This window comes from Serinus canaria, chromosome Z (genome assembly GCF_022539315.1).
Source record: "Serinus canaria isolate serCan28SL12 chromosome Z, serCan2020, whole genome shotgun sequence".
Lineage (NCBI taxonomy): Eukaryota > Metazoa > Chordata > Aves > Passeriformes > Fringillidae > Serinus > Serinus canaria.
The window spans coordinates 33,956,880-33,973,565 of NC_066343.1; the positions used below are offsets into that span (position 1 = coordinate 33,956,880).

Below are 16,686 nucleotides of genomic sequence, written 5' to 3' on the forward strand. Positions count from 1 at the left end.
AGCATTGAGAAGAGAGAAGACAGACTGCTATGCCTATATCCATCTTTCTGACAAGTGAGCTTTTCATTGCAAAGGTCCACCTTTGGCTGAAAATACTTTAAAAAAGGAAGATTCTGGTCACTCTTACATGGTTCCAGTAGTCGTTAAGTCCAAACAGTTGAGGTTAAATTTGGTCCTCAAGGTATGCCAGGAAAACATTACAGCAGTTCCACTTTATGCCACTTAGTCACTACAGCTGTTCAAGGTGCCATGGAAGACTTAAGAACAGCTAGAATGCACCAGTGCATTGACCACTAGGCACTCTTTTTCTTTCACAAATCTTGTGTCAAAGGTTGAGATCTCCAGATGTTTCCTGTGCAGACCTGAGACAGGTTTCTGCTTTCTAATTTAATAATTAATTCAGAGCTAATTCACTATAGAACTTGGATTAAGCACATTTCTGAAATGCAATGATGCACAGATTTAGATAACAAAATTTATCCTGTGCTCTGCTTGCCTTGTGCACAATTGCTCCTCCACATATTGGGTAAATGACAGAACCTGATATTCCAGTTCTTCTTGGCACTTGCACAGTACTCTTGCAACATCTTTGGGCTTCCCATTAGGAGCTGGGACACAATTTCTGGCTTAACAGACAGCTTTCAACTGACTTTGAAAGTTTTCTGTGCTTGCTGCCAGCATCATCTCAATGGAGAATCAAGTTTCAAAGACTAAAAAAGACTAACTAGTATTATCCTGCTATTCCCCTTGCCATTTTGAGATTGCTTTCCCAACACTTTATTTATTTTTTCTATAATTTTTTCAGGGTAGTCAACATGTTACAACAAGGAACACTAAAACCACAATACTCTAAACTAAGTTTTCATCACCTAGAATGTGTGAGAATAGCAGCAAACACTCCCTTGTGTCCTTAATCTCCAACACCATCATCCATCTTCTGTGTGTGTGGTTGGAGAAGGCAGGGGAGAAGTAAATGACCCTCAGGAACTTTTTCCACCAGTTCCCTGCCACATTTCTCTGCCTACTGTACACATATCTCCAACACAGCAATACAACTAAGATTTCAGCAAGTACCATCATCCCTTCACAGTTATGTGCCACTTCCCAATGCCATTCTCCCCTTCTCAGTTAATACCAGCTCAATAAAAGCTCTGACTGTTTATCTCATACTTGACAAAGCAAAAATGAAGAAGCCAGAGGAAGAACTATTAGAGCAAAGAGGACAGAAAAATAACTGGCACTGGCTACATCTATGATATGAAAAAAGTAAAATTCTTAGCCATACTAAGTCCTATTTTTCAGTTTTTGGAGTGACCAGAGAACTACAGCAGATAGCTGGAATTCCAGTGTTGACCCAGGGGAACTGAGCTGGGGATTCAAAGCAGCGTGTGAGAAATGAGTGGGTTGGTGAGGAAGATCCAGAACAAGAGTGGTTTAGAAATACTGTGCAAATGGAGAATATGGGGGGAATACAAAATTTGAAACATACAGACCAGGAATTCTTACAGGGCAGTATCTCAGTAGCTTCCATCAGGTCTTTAATTTCAGAGATATTTTTCCTCTCCCCTTTCTTTCCAGTCATAAACTGCCATTGTGAAGGACTTATCCCTTTACCTCCCTTGCTTTGTTACTGTTAGAAGTAAAGCAGCCTTAAGCCATGAGCAGCAGTGGCCCTGTGTTGAAACAATGAAACTGCTGAGCAATAGGGATAGGCTCATTGTTATGAGAGACTCAGCACTATGATATTCCAGACCAGGATCTCTGAATCCACTGCCAGAAGAATTACTGGTTAGTATGTTATTAACTTCACTGCATTTCATGCTGGAAACGATTCATCCAGTGTTTCACAAAATCAATTTCTTAGTCTCCCAATGGTACATATTTATGTCAAATACTGAAAGTCCCAATCTGATGAGAGCAGAGATGTGACTCAATCTGCTGCCCACCAAAACAACTCGTGGCCCACTCTTCTGAGGGCAATTTGGGTCTGCATACCAGACACATTTTCTGAGGCTGGTACTAGCAGCCATCTCCCAAGAGTCCAAGACTCCAGCATGACACAATGGCTACAGAAGGATTAAACAGTGAAGACAAGAGTCTTCATGCAGCTAAAAGCCAAAAGACATATTTATTGTCTCCCTTGACTTTTCAGATAGCCTCAAACCATATGTTTCTCTTTATTGTGCAGAGATTGGAATTTGACAAGTATATCACTAAGTTCAGAAATCAGGGAGATTAACTACTATGCATTTCAAGTAGTGTGAAAGTGAAGTTCACTGATTTTAACTACCCACTACTGTAAAATTGTAAGCTACTGTTTGTCTGTAGTTAGCAACAGCGAAAGGTTTTTGCTGTCACCTGTTTCATTAACTGTTGCTCCAGGTTTCTCTCACCCAACCACAGTGAAGACTAGTGAGTGAAAACCCAAGGGGTGTGCTTTCATCGTGTTGTCCAAGATGACCACCAGAGACACTCCACAGTTGTGTAGCCCCACAGAAACCATTCTCAAACATTGCCTTTAATAGCTACTTCACTTCCCAATAAGTCTTCTTTCCAGTTGCCCCTCTTCTCCACTGACTTTTAGCCAGTTGTGCAGGTCCTGCACAGCTATGCACAGTGACTAACTCATCTCCCCACACTCAGGTGCATCTGTGGGGAGAGTTCAACACTACTCTTTTTCTTCATGACATTTATCTCTCCCCAACAGTCTTTGGCTTTTAGGGCTGCTCACTCTGGTAAGATTCTTAATGTAGTAATTTCTGCTCGTATTTGAACTTATCCATTATTTCCACTATAGGTTTCACCTTTGCTTAGCCAAGTATCTGAGCAATTGGTCCTTCCAGCAATGAATTTACCAGTTACAGATTCAGAGGTGACAAGTGTAATAGTTGTGTATGAGACACGAAAGCACAGGATCTGCCCCTTACCCCATTCCACCTAGGGCAGCATGGGGCTGAAGAAGCCTGTGTGTGTGGAGGGATCAACACCAAGCTAACTCCAGCAAGTTCAACAAATGGGACCAAGTTTGAAATGTGGTGAGGAAGTGCGTATTAATACATACATGTTTATCTTCTCAGGCAAGTCCAGTTTGTAGATAACTTTGCTTAGTCAACACTGAAGGGTGCACCTATATATATAAGTGTTTAAAAAGGGTGACAGCAAGAGAATGGAGTCAGGCTGTTCTGAGAGGTGCTGAGCAATAGGACAAGAGGCAATGGGTGGAAACTGAAGCACACACAGGTAGTTCAACCTGAACATGGAAAGGAAACTTTACTGTGCAGGTGACTGCACACTGGAACAGATTGCACAAAGAAGTTGTGGAGCTTCCCTTATTGGAGAGATCCAAGAACTGTCTGACATAACCCTATGCCAGGTGCTACAGGTGGCCCAGCTTGAACAGGGAGGTTGGAGCAGACGCCGGCTGTGGTCCCTACCAATCAGACCGATTCTAAGAGTCAGTGATTCTCTGATCTTGCCAGTCTAGCCTCGCTCCCTGACGAAGCTCGCCACAGGACACAGCAGGTCGGAGCGATGACGGCCCGGCACGGCCAAGGGAAGGCCGCGCACGGAGCCCACAGACACCGCCTCCCTGAAGGCAGCAGGGGCCGCGCCACCCGCAAGGGGGCGCTCTGTGCCGCGCCGGGCCCGCCCCGGCGCGCGTGGGCGGAGAGGCGGAAGCGGCGGCGCGGCCATGGCGGCGGTGGCGGCGGGCGTGGGGCAGCAGTGGGTGCTGGTGGAGATGGTCCAGGCCTTCTACGAGGTGCGGTCGGGCAGGCACCCCGAGCGGGGCGGCCTGACAGTGGCTTGGGGCGCGGGGAGCGGGGAGGTGTCGTGGGGAACGGCGGCGGTGGGCGGTGCTGGGTGGTGAAGCGGAGCCGGGTGCGGGTCGGTGCTGCGGGGTCGGGCTGCGCTCGCTGAATCGTGAGTACGTGTGAGTGCGCCGCGGCTGTATCTTGAAAATATACACGCACGTCTTATTTCTCCAGGCTTATAAAACGACATTTAGGGCGTGTAGCAGAGCATTAAGCTTTAAGGGTTTTAAGGATTTTACTGGGGTCAAGGTTTTTAACTTAGGAATGTCGTTTGCAAAGGAAGAAACGGCGTTTAAATGTTTGGGCTTGAGTTCCCTTCTGGAAGACATCAGCTGTGCGTGTTTGTTCTCAGGCTTTGTTTCGTGGTGTTAAAAAGGATGTCCTGATGATAGGCGGTGTTTTTGTGTCCCTTCCTTTGGCAAAGGGTGGTAACTTTTAAAGAATGTGTGCAAGATTTGCAATCCAAATACAGAAGTGCTTAGCTAATGAAGCAGGTAGCACGGTCTAGTGCACTGAATCCAGGATAACTGTAGGCACTGAAAAGCAGTGTACTCTGTGTTCTTTAGGTGTCGTGTCAAACGTGTCGTGTGCGTATTCTTAATATGTTTGGTAAACAGAAAACTACTCTGCAATAGGTAACATCTGTTATTTGCAGTTTGATCAGGTATAAACCATAGGTTTGATCCTATGGTTTGATATGCCATAGGACTCTTTACTGGTTTTAAAAGCTTGCATCCAATTTACTTTAGTTTCTGAATGTATGGTAAGTTCTGTTTTGTTGGCAGGTCAGATACCACCAAGAATGTTGATATGTGGGAGCAATTCCCCTGTCTTGAAGAGGGAGTGTGCTCGTTTGTGTGCACTTTTATTTTTTTAAAAATAATAGACAGGAGCCTTTCTAAAATGGAATAACTAAACTCATCATTAATACTAGGTGTCCAATAATTCCACATCTACTTCAAACTAGCTGTGGTGCCAGAGCAAACTGATTTTCATCCCCCAAGCACCCAAAGAGGATAACTTTGACTTACACAAAGCAAATCAGAGTTAATGTATTCCCACACTTTTTGTCCACACAAGAGAGTAAAGGACACAGGGACAAAACTAGTGGAGCTGACTCAGTTGTTTTATACCTGATCAAAGTGCCTGTAAAATGGACAGAAGCTGCCTATAAGAACAGAATTGTCTTTTCTTGTAAATACTGCTAGCAGACTGTGGGTTACAAAAATGAAAAGTTGAAGTGGCTTTGTATGGATGACACAGACATTCAGGCTCTCAGGATACTTCCACTTGTTTTGAAGGCTGCTTGTCTTCACAGGTGCTGACTGGTGCAACCTGTATGACTTAATGGCCTTTACTCTTGGTATTCAAATTATGTGTATGAACCACAGAATCAATCCATTTAAACTTAATAGCTACAAGTAATAGCTGAAAAACATTCCACTTTCCTACAGTTAAAATTTTTACTGATTTAGAAATATATCAGCTGATGATCAGCTTTGGGTTTTTTCTGGGTGTGCCAATAGGGACAAAATGGTTGTGTTGTGTCACACGGCTTCAAATAGAATTGTCTCTAGACTAATTTTTGTACTTTTGTTTTCAGGCTCCAGCTTACCATCTCATTTTAGAAGGAATTCTGATACTATGGATAATCAGACTTCTTTTCTCCAAGACATATAAGCTTCAAGAGAGATCTGATCTAACACTTAAGGTATGATGAAAAAATATTTCTCTTTAGAGAAACAGTTTATACCAATCAATGTATTGAGTGTTGAACCACTGCTACATTATAAATGGTCCTGCTTTTTTTCTTTAACTTTCAAGGGTAAGCTTACTTTGGACTCAGAAACTGCTTGTTGCTTAAACATGTCAGTTTGTGCCTTAAAAGTAGCGCTGTGTTTGAGAGTCTGAGAAATAAGAAAACTGATATGACAATGACTGTTTAGCTGTGAAAAGCTGTCATTACCTCTACTCAATGGAGGGCTTTATTTTAAAAATGAAACTGCTATATTAAAAACGCCCACCAAGTCAAATGAACTGTAAAATTGTAGATGGTAGGAAAATGCTCAAGCTATATTCGTGGTGCCTGTGAGTAATAACACTGAGAGTTTACAATGGGTTTCACAAAAATTGTAGTTTAGCAACAGTTTTCTTCTTTTGCAATGTCATCCCTAGAAAATAAAAAAGCCATACTGGTGAAGACTGGAGTTTCTTCCTGACTTCTGGCTGTAGGCTATCACAAATGAATAAGATTTGTTTTGAAGATGTCCCTGGACTAGTTTCAGAGTACTGATATCCCTTATAAATAGGATAAAACACTGAAATTTCTTCATGGTCCTAAGAAAGAGATTTATGGGTATTTGTCATAGGTATATGTAATTCCCATCTATGTCATGTATTTGCATGCTTTTTGATCTTATTCTCACTAATGATGCACATTAAGGATTCGTACTTAGTGTCATTCATCAATGAACAGGATGCAAGGACTGTAGGCACAAGTCTGTAGTTGTGAGCAAAACTGCAGGCAGTGTCCTTGTTTGGGGAGCACTTATTAAACGAGCTTAGAGTGTTCTAGAAAGCACTTCAGAGGTATTTATTGAGACAGCTGGCATGGCTTCACCGAATGCAAGTCCTGCCTGACCAACCTAGTAGCCTTCGGTGATGGAGTGACTCCACTGGTTGACAAGGAAAGGGCTACAGGTGTAATTTACCTGGACTTGTGTAAAGCTTTTGACCTGGCCCTCTGCAACATCCTTCTCTCTAAATTGGAGAGAAATGGATGTGGTGGTAGGTAGATAAGAAAGCAGTTGAACTGTCTCACTCAAAGGGTAGTGGCCATTGTCTCTGACTCCCAGTGGACGGGTGGTGTCTCTCAGGAATCTATACTGACATCACTGTTATTTAATATCTCAATTAATATTTTAATTTAATATCTTAATTAATGGCTTAGACGATGGGATCAAGTGCACCCTCTGCAAATTTGCATGTGACACCAAGCTGAGTTTGTGGCTGACACATTTGAGGGAACAAGGCAAAAAAGTGAGTCCATGGGAATCTCATGAGGTTTAACAAGGCAAAGTGCAAGGTGCTGCACCTGGGTCAGAGCAACCTCTGGTACCAGCACAGGCTGGGGATGAACAGATGGAGAGTAGGGGAGAAGGACTTGGGGCTGCTGGTGGATGAGAGGCTGCACATGACCCAGAAAGCCAAATGTGTCCTGGGCTGCATCCAGAGCAGCATGGGCAGCAGGGCCAGGGAGGGGATTCTGCCCCACTGCTCTGCTCTGCTGAGACCCCACCTGGAAGCCTGCATCCAGCGCTGGGGTTCCAGCACAGCGAGGACATGGAACTGTTAGAGGTGGTCCAGAGGAGGCCACCAAGGTGATGAGAGGGATGAAGCACGTCTATTATGAGAAAATGCTGAGAGAATTACTTGGGATTGATTAGCCTGCAAAAGAGAAGTCTAAGGGGTGACCTAAGTGCAGCCTTCCAGCACCTGAAGGGAACCTGCAAGAAAGATGGAGGGACACTGTTTAGAAGAGTGTGTAGCGACAGTGCAAGGGGGAATGACTTCAAAAGTGGCAGGTTTAAGTTAGATACTAGGAAGGAAGTCTTTACTGTGGGCATGGTGAGGCACTGGCACAGATTGCCCAAAGAAGTGTTGGATGCCCTATCTTTGGAAGGTGTTTAAAGCTGAATTGCATGGGGCTCTGAGCAACCTGGTCTAGTGGAAATTGTCCCTGCCAATGGCAAGGATATTGGAATTAGATGTCCTTTCCAACCCAAATGCTTCTATGACTGGAGGCAGGAAGTGAACTAAGCAGGAATCAAGAATGGCTGGTTCAGTTTTGTGCATGGAAGAGTTTGAATTGATTGTGGGATACTCAAAGTTTACCACCTTAGATAAGAATACAGAGGAGGAATGAATGCAAAAGGAGCTCCAGTGTGGTGCAACACTAAATGCTCTGCCTCAAAGTAGGCCCAGATTGTCCATCCAGAAACTAGTACAGATCATCTACTGCATCAGGTAGTTTTAATTTCTAGGATTTTGGAGGATATGGTTTTTTTTTTTTTTGTTTTAAGGGTCATTCTCTCTGCAGTAGAAGGCAGGAAAATCTCTTTGCAGGTCTCGGATAATTGGTGAGCCAAAACCTGTCTTTTCCTTGCAAAGTAAGAAATTGGCTCATATAATTGGTGAGCCAAAACCTGTCTTTTCCTTGCAAAGTAAGAAATTGGCTCATATATCTCTATGTGCGTCTTGGATTTTATCATGCAGTTGCAGGTCATCATCTTAATTTGTGACTGACCATTTTGCTGAAGCTGAGGAAAGTATGCAGACAAATCTCTAATAATGCTGTGTGGGGAAGAAAATTGTTCTGTGTCTGTTTAACTGAAAGCAGTAAACAACTGGGAGATTGCACATGTAGCCAGTCCGCTAGAGTGGAAGAAAGGGTTTAGAAGGGTGTCAGGAAGAAAAATGTGTAAATGGCTTAGGCTTAAATAACCTTACTTTTGCAGGTTGACATTTATCCATAGTATTAGTATTAAAATTCACTGTCAGGACTGCTGTTAACAGGCTTTTTGAAAAATAGAAGCATGCAAATATGTTATTGTTGTGATACTTTTGTTGAGATTTATAAAAACTTTTCTGAGGTTGAAGGGTGAAAAGAAATGTGAATACTAGCAAAAATGCAACCGGGCATCAAGAACTACCTTGTATATAGATTAGATACATTGATTCACACTGCAGGTCACAGACACAAAAAGTTACAGGGTGCTGTGAGCCTGTGAGCTTGCAGCAGAGGGTTTGGCTGTTAAAGACACCACTGGCTTGTTACCTTTATCTTGATGGCAAAAAAAAAATATAAATAGCATGGGTGAAATGCTTTTTGTTCTGATCCTGTGTTCAAATTGGCTAACCTTGAAGATGGTGTAAGTTAGAGTAGCTGAGTGTCATTGAGTTAGAGTAGCTGACTGTATCATTGACCTTTGAAGACGGAAGTAGTGGTTGCTTTAGGAAGAACTGCATTTGGAAGGGAAAGTCTCACTGAAAGTAAACATAATTGCAGCAGTGTGAATAGTGTGAATACATCTTCTACTGTTAGAGCAGTTAAGCAAACTGATATATCAGAGTCACGGAATGATTCCATTTCTCTTTCTACAGTGTAGATAATTCTTGTGAAGAGAGCTCATGTATTTTGTGTAGGGGAATAGCTGTGAACACAGAGAGACATGCCTTCTTAAATGTCATGAAAAATCTGCACCTAATTGGCACTAAATTTGCACTAGTCTGTCTTGTGGATTAACCCCAGTGGGCTTGAACTCAGCTGCTCACAAAGCAGAGGAAGAATAAAAGCAAGAAAACTTGTGAGTGAATGTAGAATTATTTAAAAACTTGTGAGTGAATGTAGAATTATTTAATAAGCAAAGTGTAAGAAGACAGAAAACAAGACAAGTAATATTGCACTCACCACCTCCAGTGGATGGACCAATATCAGACAGTTCCCAAACAAAAGGTGGCTGAATTCCTTAAAGTCCCTCTTCTTCTTTTTATTGCTTCATTCATATTGTATGATGTGTGACATCATACAATATGAAATCTATTTTTCATTAGTACAAGCCTGATTTTTGTTCTTTCTCAATCTCTTGGGCATGCACCATTCTATTCACTGTAGGAACAGAGTGTGAACTGTGCAAAGGCTGTTCAGCAAGAGATACAACTTTAGTGTTTTACCAACATTGTTTTGGCCACAGCACTGTGTGAGCTGCTATGAAGGAAATTCCCACCATCACAGCCAGACCCAGTACAGTCTGGTTCATCCAGTACAGGATCCCATACAGCCAGACTTCCATGTGTGTGTGTGTGAGTTCGTCTACATGTAGAAACACGCCAGCTGTTCAGCAAGGAGAGTGCTGCTGGTTTGCTTTCTGTATTGTTCTAGTTTGAGTCATGCTGTGGTGTCCAGTCTTTACCACACCAGGAAGAAATACTGCCTTATTCAGGTACAGCCACTGGAGACAGGCCTGCTCAGGTGGTAGAGCACACACTACTTTTGTGCCAGCCACTCATGTAATGGTACTGGGAGTTTTTTTGTGAGCTATTGCTGGGAATGCTGCCACAGCAGAGCTGGCTCCATGTGATAAATATTAATGAAGAATACAATTACTGCACAGCCATCTTAGTGATCTGTTAGAACAAGTCAGTCCTGGGAAACAAGAAGGAAATTACATATTGTGCAATGTAGTGCACTTAGGAGTCATGCTTCTAAAAGCATGAAGAAATCCACCCTGAAGGTGGATTCTAGGTTCATTTAAATGTGTAGCAAGAGTACTGTGAAATCCAGTGCAGAAATCACCTTTCAACTGTCTAACTCTTATGCTTTGGCAATAGTGTTTGTAAGTATTACTACTGCTTCTTTTAGAAAGTAGTATCTCCCAAATCTTTAACTAAAAGGGTGTAGTGTTTCTTTGATACTGTAAGTTCCTGATAGTTCAGTGTTTTAGGAAACATAAAAAAGTGTGTGGCCATACAGGGTGCTAGACATAGATTCTTATGGGCTTTCACACAAAGTAAAATGTGTGGAAAGTGACAGAGTGACAATGAGGACTGGAGTGGGCTGTAGAAGTTTGCATGGCAGCATTGGAAGGAAGGTGCCCTACAGGTCTGTTTGTCTTTTACTTTGCAGTAAATGGTAATGATACTGAGCTTTCCTTTCAAAATCTGTGAAGAACTAACAGTCACATTTTCCTATTTGCAAATGGGAGGAATAGTTTTTTTCTTTGGTTTTAGAATTTCCACTAAATTGCTGTAGTAGTATGGGATGCATTTTATTTGAGTGATACAAGTCAGGAGGCTGGAAAATTCGTATTGGAGACAAATCTTTAATGCGTGGCTGAGAAATACATCGACCTTGAGAGCTGTTTTGCAGGAACAGCATAGACTAATCAGATATTGTTCTGTAGGGAATAGCAGAGGTAGTCTGCTCTTGTTAAGGTTTTCAGTAATTCTGAGCCAAGAGTCCCTAGGTAGGTACAATTTCTCTTATGTATGGCATACATACCTACTTTGAAAGAAAGAAATTTCTAACTGGCATGCCCATTATTTGCACCAGTTACATGGGTCTAGAAATACTGTGAAATTAAATACTTATTTGAGGACCAGTAAATAAAAAGCTTTATTAATATTTTGATATTAATGTAGAATATGTATGCATGACATCATTTCAGAACACTAGTGCTAGCTAAGAACTGTTTTCTGTTATGAACAGAATTGCTACCTTTTCTTAAGAACCTGGGCAAACAAGGCAACTTTTTTAATAATTTGGGCTGAATGTGTTTACACCCAAATAATTTCCTTACCCAAGGTATATGGCAATTAAAAAGTAAAATCCACAATAGAATGCAACCACCCAAACCCATTGTACATGTATGTGAGGGTATCTGTGTGTATTTAGATAAACAGATTTTTGATGTTTTTATGTATAAATGTGCACAAATGAATTCAAGATTCTACTGCATGTAGGGTTAGGCTTCAGAGAGCCAGAAAGTTCAGAGTCCAAGGGATACTGAGGCTGGAAAAGTCATGCCTAGGAGATCACAGCAAGGTACCAACATTGCTGCCTCCACACCTGTCTAATATGGGACCACCCATGGAGGTGGGGACTTCAGCCTCTGCACCAAGCTTCCATTACGTTTAGGGTTCAGAGAGCCAGAAAACATAAAGTTAAATGCATAAAAAGGTATGTATATTGTAATTTATAAAATATAGTTATAAATATTTTACAGATTATATTTTCATGCTTATTATGTATTAGCCATAAAATAAAAGAGATACACTTTATAATGTTATATATATTTTATTTATTGGTTATATAAATAAAAAGTAATTATAGAAGGGCAAGAGGAAAAGCTGAGGGATGAGTTCATGTACACTGCAGTCCAAGAAAGTGGAAATGGAAAGTTTTGAGTTCATTCGCTTCATCAGGTAAATGTTTTCAGTGCAGCAAACTAAGTAGAAATATGCAAATCAAGTATGTATTGAGGATGTTACAATGTGAATTAAAAAGATGGTTTCTCTGTGTGTTTGAAAATTAACTTTTTTTTTAATATTGATGTGAAATTTTATTTCTTTAGGGGTTGATGTTGGGTTACTGCATGAAAGTCTGCTTCTGCCCTGTCTTTTTGTTGGGAGGAAGATGGTCATGTTTACCCTCAGAAGGGCGGGCCAGTGTACTGAGGTATTTGGTGAATGGAAGGAGGTGTTGGAACCCAGAAAATTCCTCTAACTGCCCTGGAGACTCGAGACCCTGACAGGGGGCTCAGAGACCTCGGCGCTGAGCCCAAGACCCCTGTGCCTTTGATTTTGACCCATGGAGCAAATTACCATCTTTATATGAAGAATTACAAGTCAAGAGCGTTTAAGTAGAATAATAGTTAGTTTGTCACGGGGTGAAAAATAGATTTTTGGGGTTTTTATAATGGGGGTTCAGGAGGCAAGATGGAGGAATCTGGGCGTGTCCAGTCTTTCTTCTTGTTCTTCTTGGCCTTCATCTTCTGCTGTGATGTTGGCACTTTTAGATTGGTTTAGAGTAGAAGCTCACTGTCTAACATATGTGATGGGTATTGGAAAGTTATGGTGAATAATGTACACGTAGTTTTTAGTATAAAAAAGACTACACCACCCCAGGGCAGCCAGTGTGCCTCAACCCAACCTGACAAACAGACCTCAGGGGGTCAGAAAAAGAATGTTATAGATAAGAAATAATAAATAACCTTGAGACCGAGAACTGAAGAGCTCTGACTCCTTTGCCTGCCGGGCTGGGAAAAGAGACTTTCTAACATATCTCGGGGTCACTCTGACCAGCAGAAATCCTAAGAAGGAGGAAAGGGTTTGCAGTGTCTAGTCTGCAGTGGTGGGTGGATGGTTTGGATTGAGATTGGTGCTTGTTTTAATCATCAATATCTCCAGTCCCCTCCTCTGCTAAGAGCTGGTGGAAACAAATGACATAAGATATGAGTATGTAAATATTTGTCTATGTCCATGAAAAAGCAAAATGCTGTGTAATGGATGAGGAGAATGAATGTGAACTATAATTAATGAAATGGTGTTGTTTGAAAGACAATTACACTTCTCCTGTATATTCTCAGAGAATATACAGGAGAAGAGAAAAATTAGGATGTTGCCATGTCTCATCTGTGGCTTGTAACCTATGCTGTTCAGTTTGTGTGCAGCAAAGGTTTTAAAGGGAAGAGTAGAAACTTCTTAGAAATGAATGTGAGGGGGGGATAGGAATACTAATTAGGAATTGCTTGTTATCTTTGTGTTCATAGATCTTAACTGTAATTGGAATGTGCTAATTTACTGTACTTACAGTGTCCATCTATACATACTTTTTTCCTTTCTGCTAAACTCCTTGACAAAAGTATTTTAATTGAGCTTGTGTCCTCAGTAGCTAAGCTGTTTGATGATATTTTGCACACTTATTTCAGAAATTTGACTTTAATGAAGAAGCTAGGTACATGCTTACACACTTTTAATTCTGCTCTCTTTGAAGAAAATGAATTTTATGTTGCCTCCTCTGCCTTAAAGCTGTTAAAATGTTCTGTGTTCAGGTCCCAAACAGAAGCAATACCATGGAGTTCTGAAGGACCTGAAGTCTTTCCCTCTAAGGCATTTGATGTAAAAGCTTTTCTTATTTATTCTTCCATAACTGAAAGGGTGCACCCACTTCTCACCTGATTTATTCTGCTGCCTAATAAAACAAAACCCAATAAACCTCCCCTGCTAAAACCCCAAACCAAAATGAAGCACAACGCCAGCCAAAAGCCCTGTGCTCCAAAATGAATGCAAAACTCTTGATTGTAGATACATTATACATTAGGGATTTGGGGCCTTTCAATAGCTATTGCAGGAGTAGAGTGAAGGCTGCATGAGCATTTGTCCTGCTTTATGATTGTCAGAGGTCTTTTTTGGACTCTTTTGGAAAGGTGTAAGATACTACTGGGCAACTGTAACACAAGGATGTGTTTTCCCAGTAGCATCAGCCAGTCTAGGTTGGGATTGAGACTCTTGTGGGTTCTGGTTTAGATATATATCCCATCCTGCTTTTGCTGACTTAGTTTTCATCTGAATGAGGTTTTGTCTGGTTTTTTAATTGATTCTGCTAGCACCAGAAACAGGAATGTTTGGGTGGGAGAGGACTGCGCAGTAACAGTTGCTGGCTTGCAGTGTGGTGGATCAGCACCCTTAGTGTAAAATTATGTGTTTGATTTTTTATTTTTCACCCAGATAGTAATATGGTATAGAGAAGCCCATTAATGCTGTGAGGATGGAATTTTCTTTCTTGGGCTATGGTTGTGGTTCCACTCTGAGATTAACCTGAATTTAGGTGCTATTTTGAAAATCAATGTGACCTCAGTATTCCTCCATGGTTAGGTGTTTAATATGTGATTTAGTAGTTGTTGTTACCTTTTCTTGAGCATTTTACAGTTTTTGTCCAGTGTATCCTTCTCACATTTTTGTTACTTTGTTAAATATTTTTATGCCAGTGTTCTTGAAACAGCACTGTTGAAGACTTGAGAATGTAAATTGAGGCAATCTGTATAAAATTTTTATGTAATTCATATTCAGTTGCATAAACTGTAGAGGAGAATTTTCATATTTAACAGGTTGAAGGAAACAGTATTGATTAAAATTTGGCAGGGACGTCATGTTGGTATCTCATCTCTTGATTATAGTGTAAGATCTTTACAGACACATCTGGTCTGTGTTTCTTTATATCTTATTCCCATTCTGATTTCATAATTTTGAGCCTCACATTTAAAGATCCTGAGATAATACCAATTTTAAGTGTCTCAGAAAGGTGACATGTACTAGTATACATGGTTTTTAATATAATTGTTTTCAACTGTTTATTAATGCATAATGTATTTTCTAGAGGAATTCCCCTCTTAAACTGTATTTCTTTTCTCCTGATTAGGAAAAAGAAGAGTTGATTGAAGAATGGCAGCCAGAGCCTCTTGTACCTCCTGTGCCAAAAGATCACCCAGCTCTCAATTACAACATTGTTTCTGGGTAAATGTAACCAAAATAAATTCTGTTTATTTATTTTGACTCAAATACTTGATATCCATATTCAGCAGCATATTGCTCATTAAGCATTTCCATGTCCTTAATACCTTTGATAAATGAATTGCGCTTGGAGAGAGCAGGCCTCTGGAGATGTATTGGTTTTTAACATTATCAGGAGTATGTTACTAAGAAAATCTTTCTTACTTTAAATGTTGTCTTTGGTTTGCTTTTTTTTTTTTTTTTTTTTTTTTTTTTCCCCATATTGGGGGTGGGAGAAGGAATGTTGTATCTTTGCCTTCATTGTGGTTCTCTATTGTTTGGTATTAATTTGTTTCACATTTCCTGAAAGTGTAGACTTAGACCTCCAAAAGTGGATACTATCTTCTTACATCATCACTAATCACTGTGCAGCCAGTGATTACATCATCATCACTCATCACTGTGTAGCCACTAGGCACTTTTCTGTGGTTTAACCCCAGCCAACAGCCAAAACCCATGCAGCCACTCGCATCAGTGGGACTGGGTAGAGAATTTGAAGGGTCATGGGTTGAGATGAAAAGTTTTATAGGGAAAGCAAAAGCCTTGCAAACCACCAAAGCTAAGCAAGGAATTCATTCAGTGCTTCCCATGGGCAGGCAGGTGTTCAGCCATCTCCAGGACAGCAGGGCCCCGTCACATATAACAGTTACTTGGGAACACAAATGACATCACTCTAAATGTGCCCTCCTTGCTCCTTCTTTCTCCCACTTTATATGCTGGGCATGTCATGTGGATGGACCCTTTGGTCAGTTTGGGTCACCTGTCCTGGCTCTCTCCTCCCAACCTCCCATAACCTCTAACTTCCATGGCAGTATGAATAGTAAAATAGGCCTTGGCTCTGTGTAAGCCCTGCTCAGCAATAGCAAAGTAATCTCTGCATTCAGCACAAATCCAAAACATCCCTATACCAGCAGTCATTGTAAGAAAATTGACTCTACCCCAAGCCCAGCATACACTTCATGAAAAGCTGTTTTTCCTTGGACAATCAGAATTGGAAATGCTGTGTGACAAAGCTATTTTGTCAGAAAATTTATGGCTCAGTGTTGCTTTCTTCTGTTGCAAGGCTTTTAAAATGTCTGATGACTTAAGCAAGTCATACTATTTCAGAAATTGCTTTGAAGCTTCTTTTTACAATCTTCAGATTTGCACATCACTAGCTTTTACTTTGTAAGTATTCATAATGTCTTTTTATTGACAGTAATGATTTGAAATAATTTAGTGTCATAGTGAGGTCCATTTTGATGGTTCCACTACCACAGAAAAGTGCCATGTAAAAGTGATGTCTGTTCTAATTAACTGTGATGTGAACAATTCTTCTGTTATTCTTCAGAATTTTGAAACAAGCTGTACCATAGAGTTAAAGGAAGTGTTGACTGTTTAAAAAAATGGAACAAATATGTCTTTTAGAGTGATTCAGAAAGTGTTAAAATTATTAGAACTTTCTAGTGCTTATAGCTAGGAAATGTATTGTGACAGAATGATAATGTGTTGTGGCTATTAAACTCCAACAGTGGCTGTGAGGAAAACTTGACACTTGTCTTGTAATATTTAAGCTGCCAGCTGACTACTTCCCCACAAGTTGTTCAACAGCTGTAACTTTGACTGTAAACTTAAAACATTTTTCAGAGTTAATACAGGAAGAAAAATGTTTGCATCCTGATTTCAGCTCAAGAGCATTTCCCCTTTTTAACCAGTATTTTAGGGAGACCCTATCTATTGAGATGGTCTTATTCCAGTTATTTTCATGTCTTAATGTCTATCATGA

General features: G+C 40.7%; 1 protein-coding gene across 1 annotated transcript in view; it reads left to right on the forward strand.

Annotated features, from left to right (window-relative positions):
- The first annotated feature begins 3,644 nt into the window (after positions 1-3,644).
- The window catches only part of SPTLC1 (serine palmitoyltransferase long chain base subunit 1), a 35,707-nt gene continuing 22,665 nt past the window's right edge, over positions 3,645-16,686 (forward strand). Inside the window, 3 exon segments of the mRNA XM_030237069.2 lie at positions 3,645-3,760; positions 5,416-5,523; positions 14,791-14,885. Coding sequence (XP_030092929.2) covers positions 3,692-3,760; positions 5,416-5,523; positions 14,791-14,885 — 272 coding nt within the window. The 5' untranslated portion in view covers positions 3,645-3,691.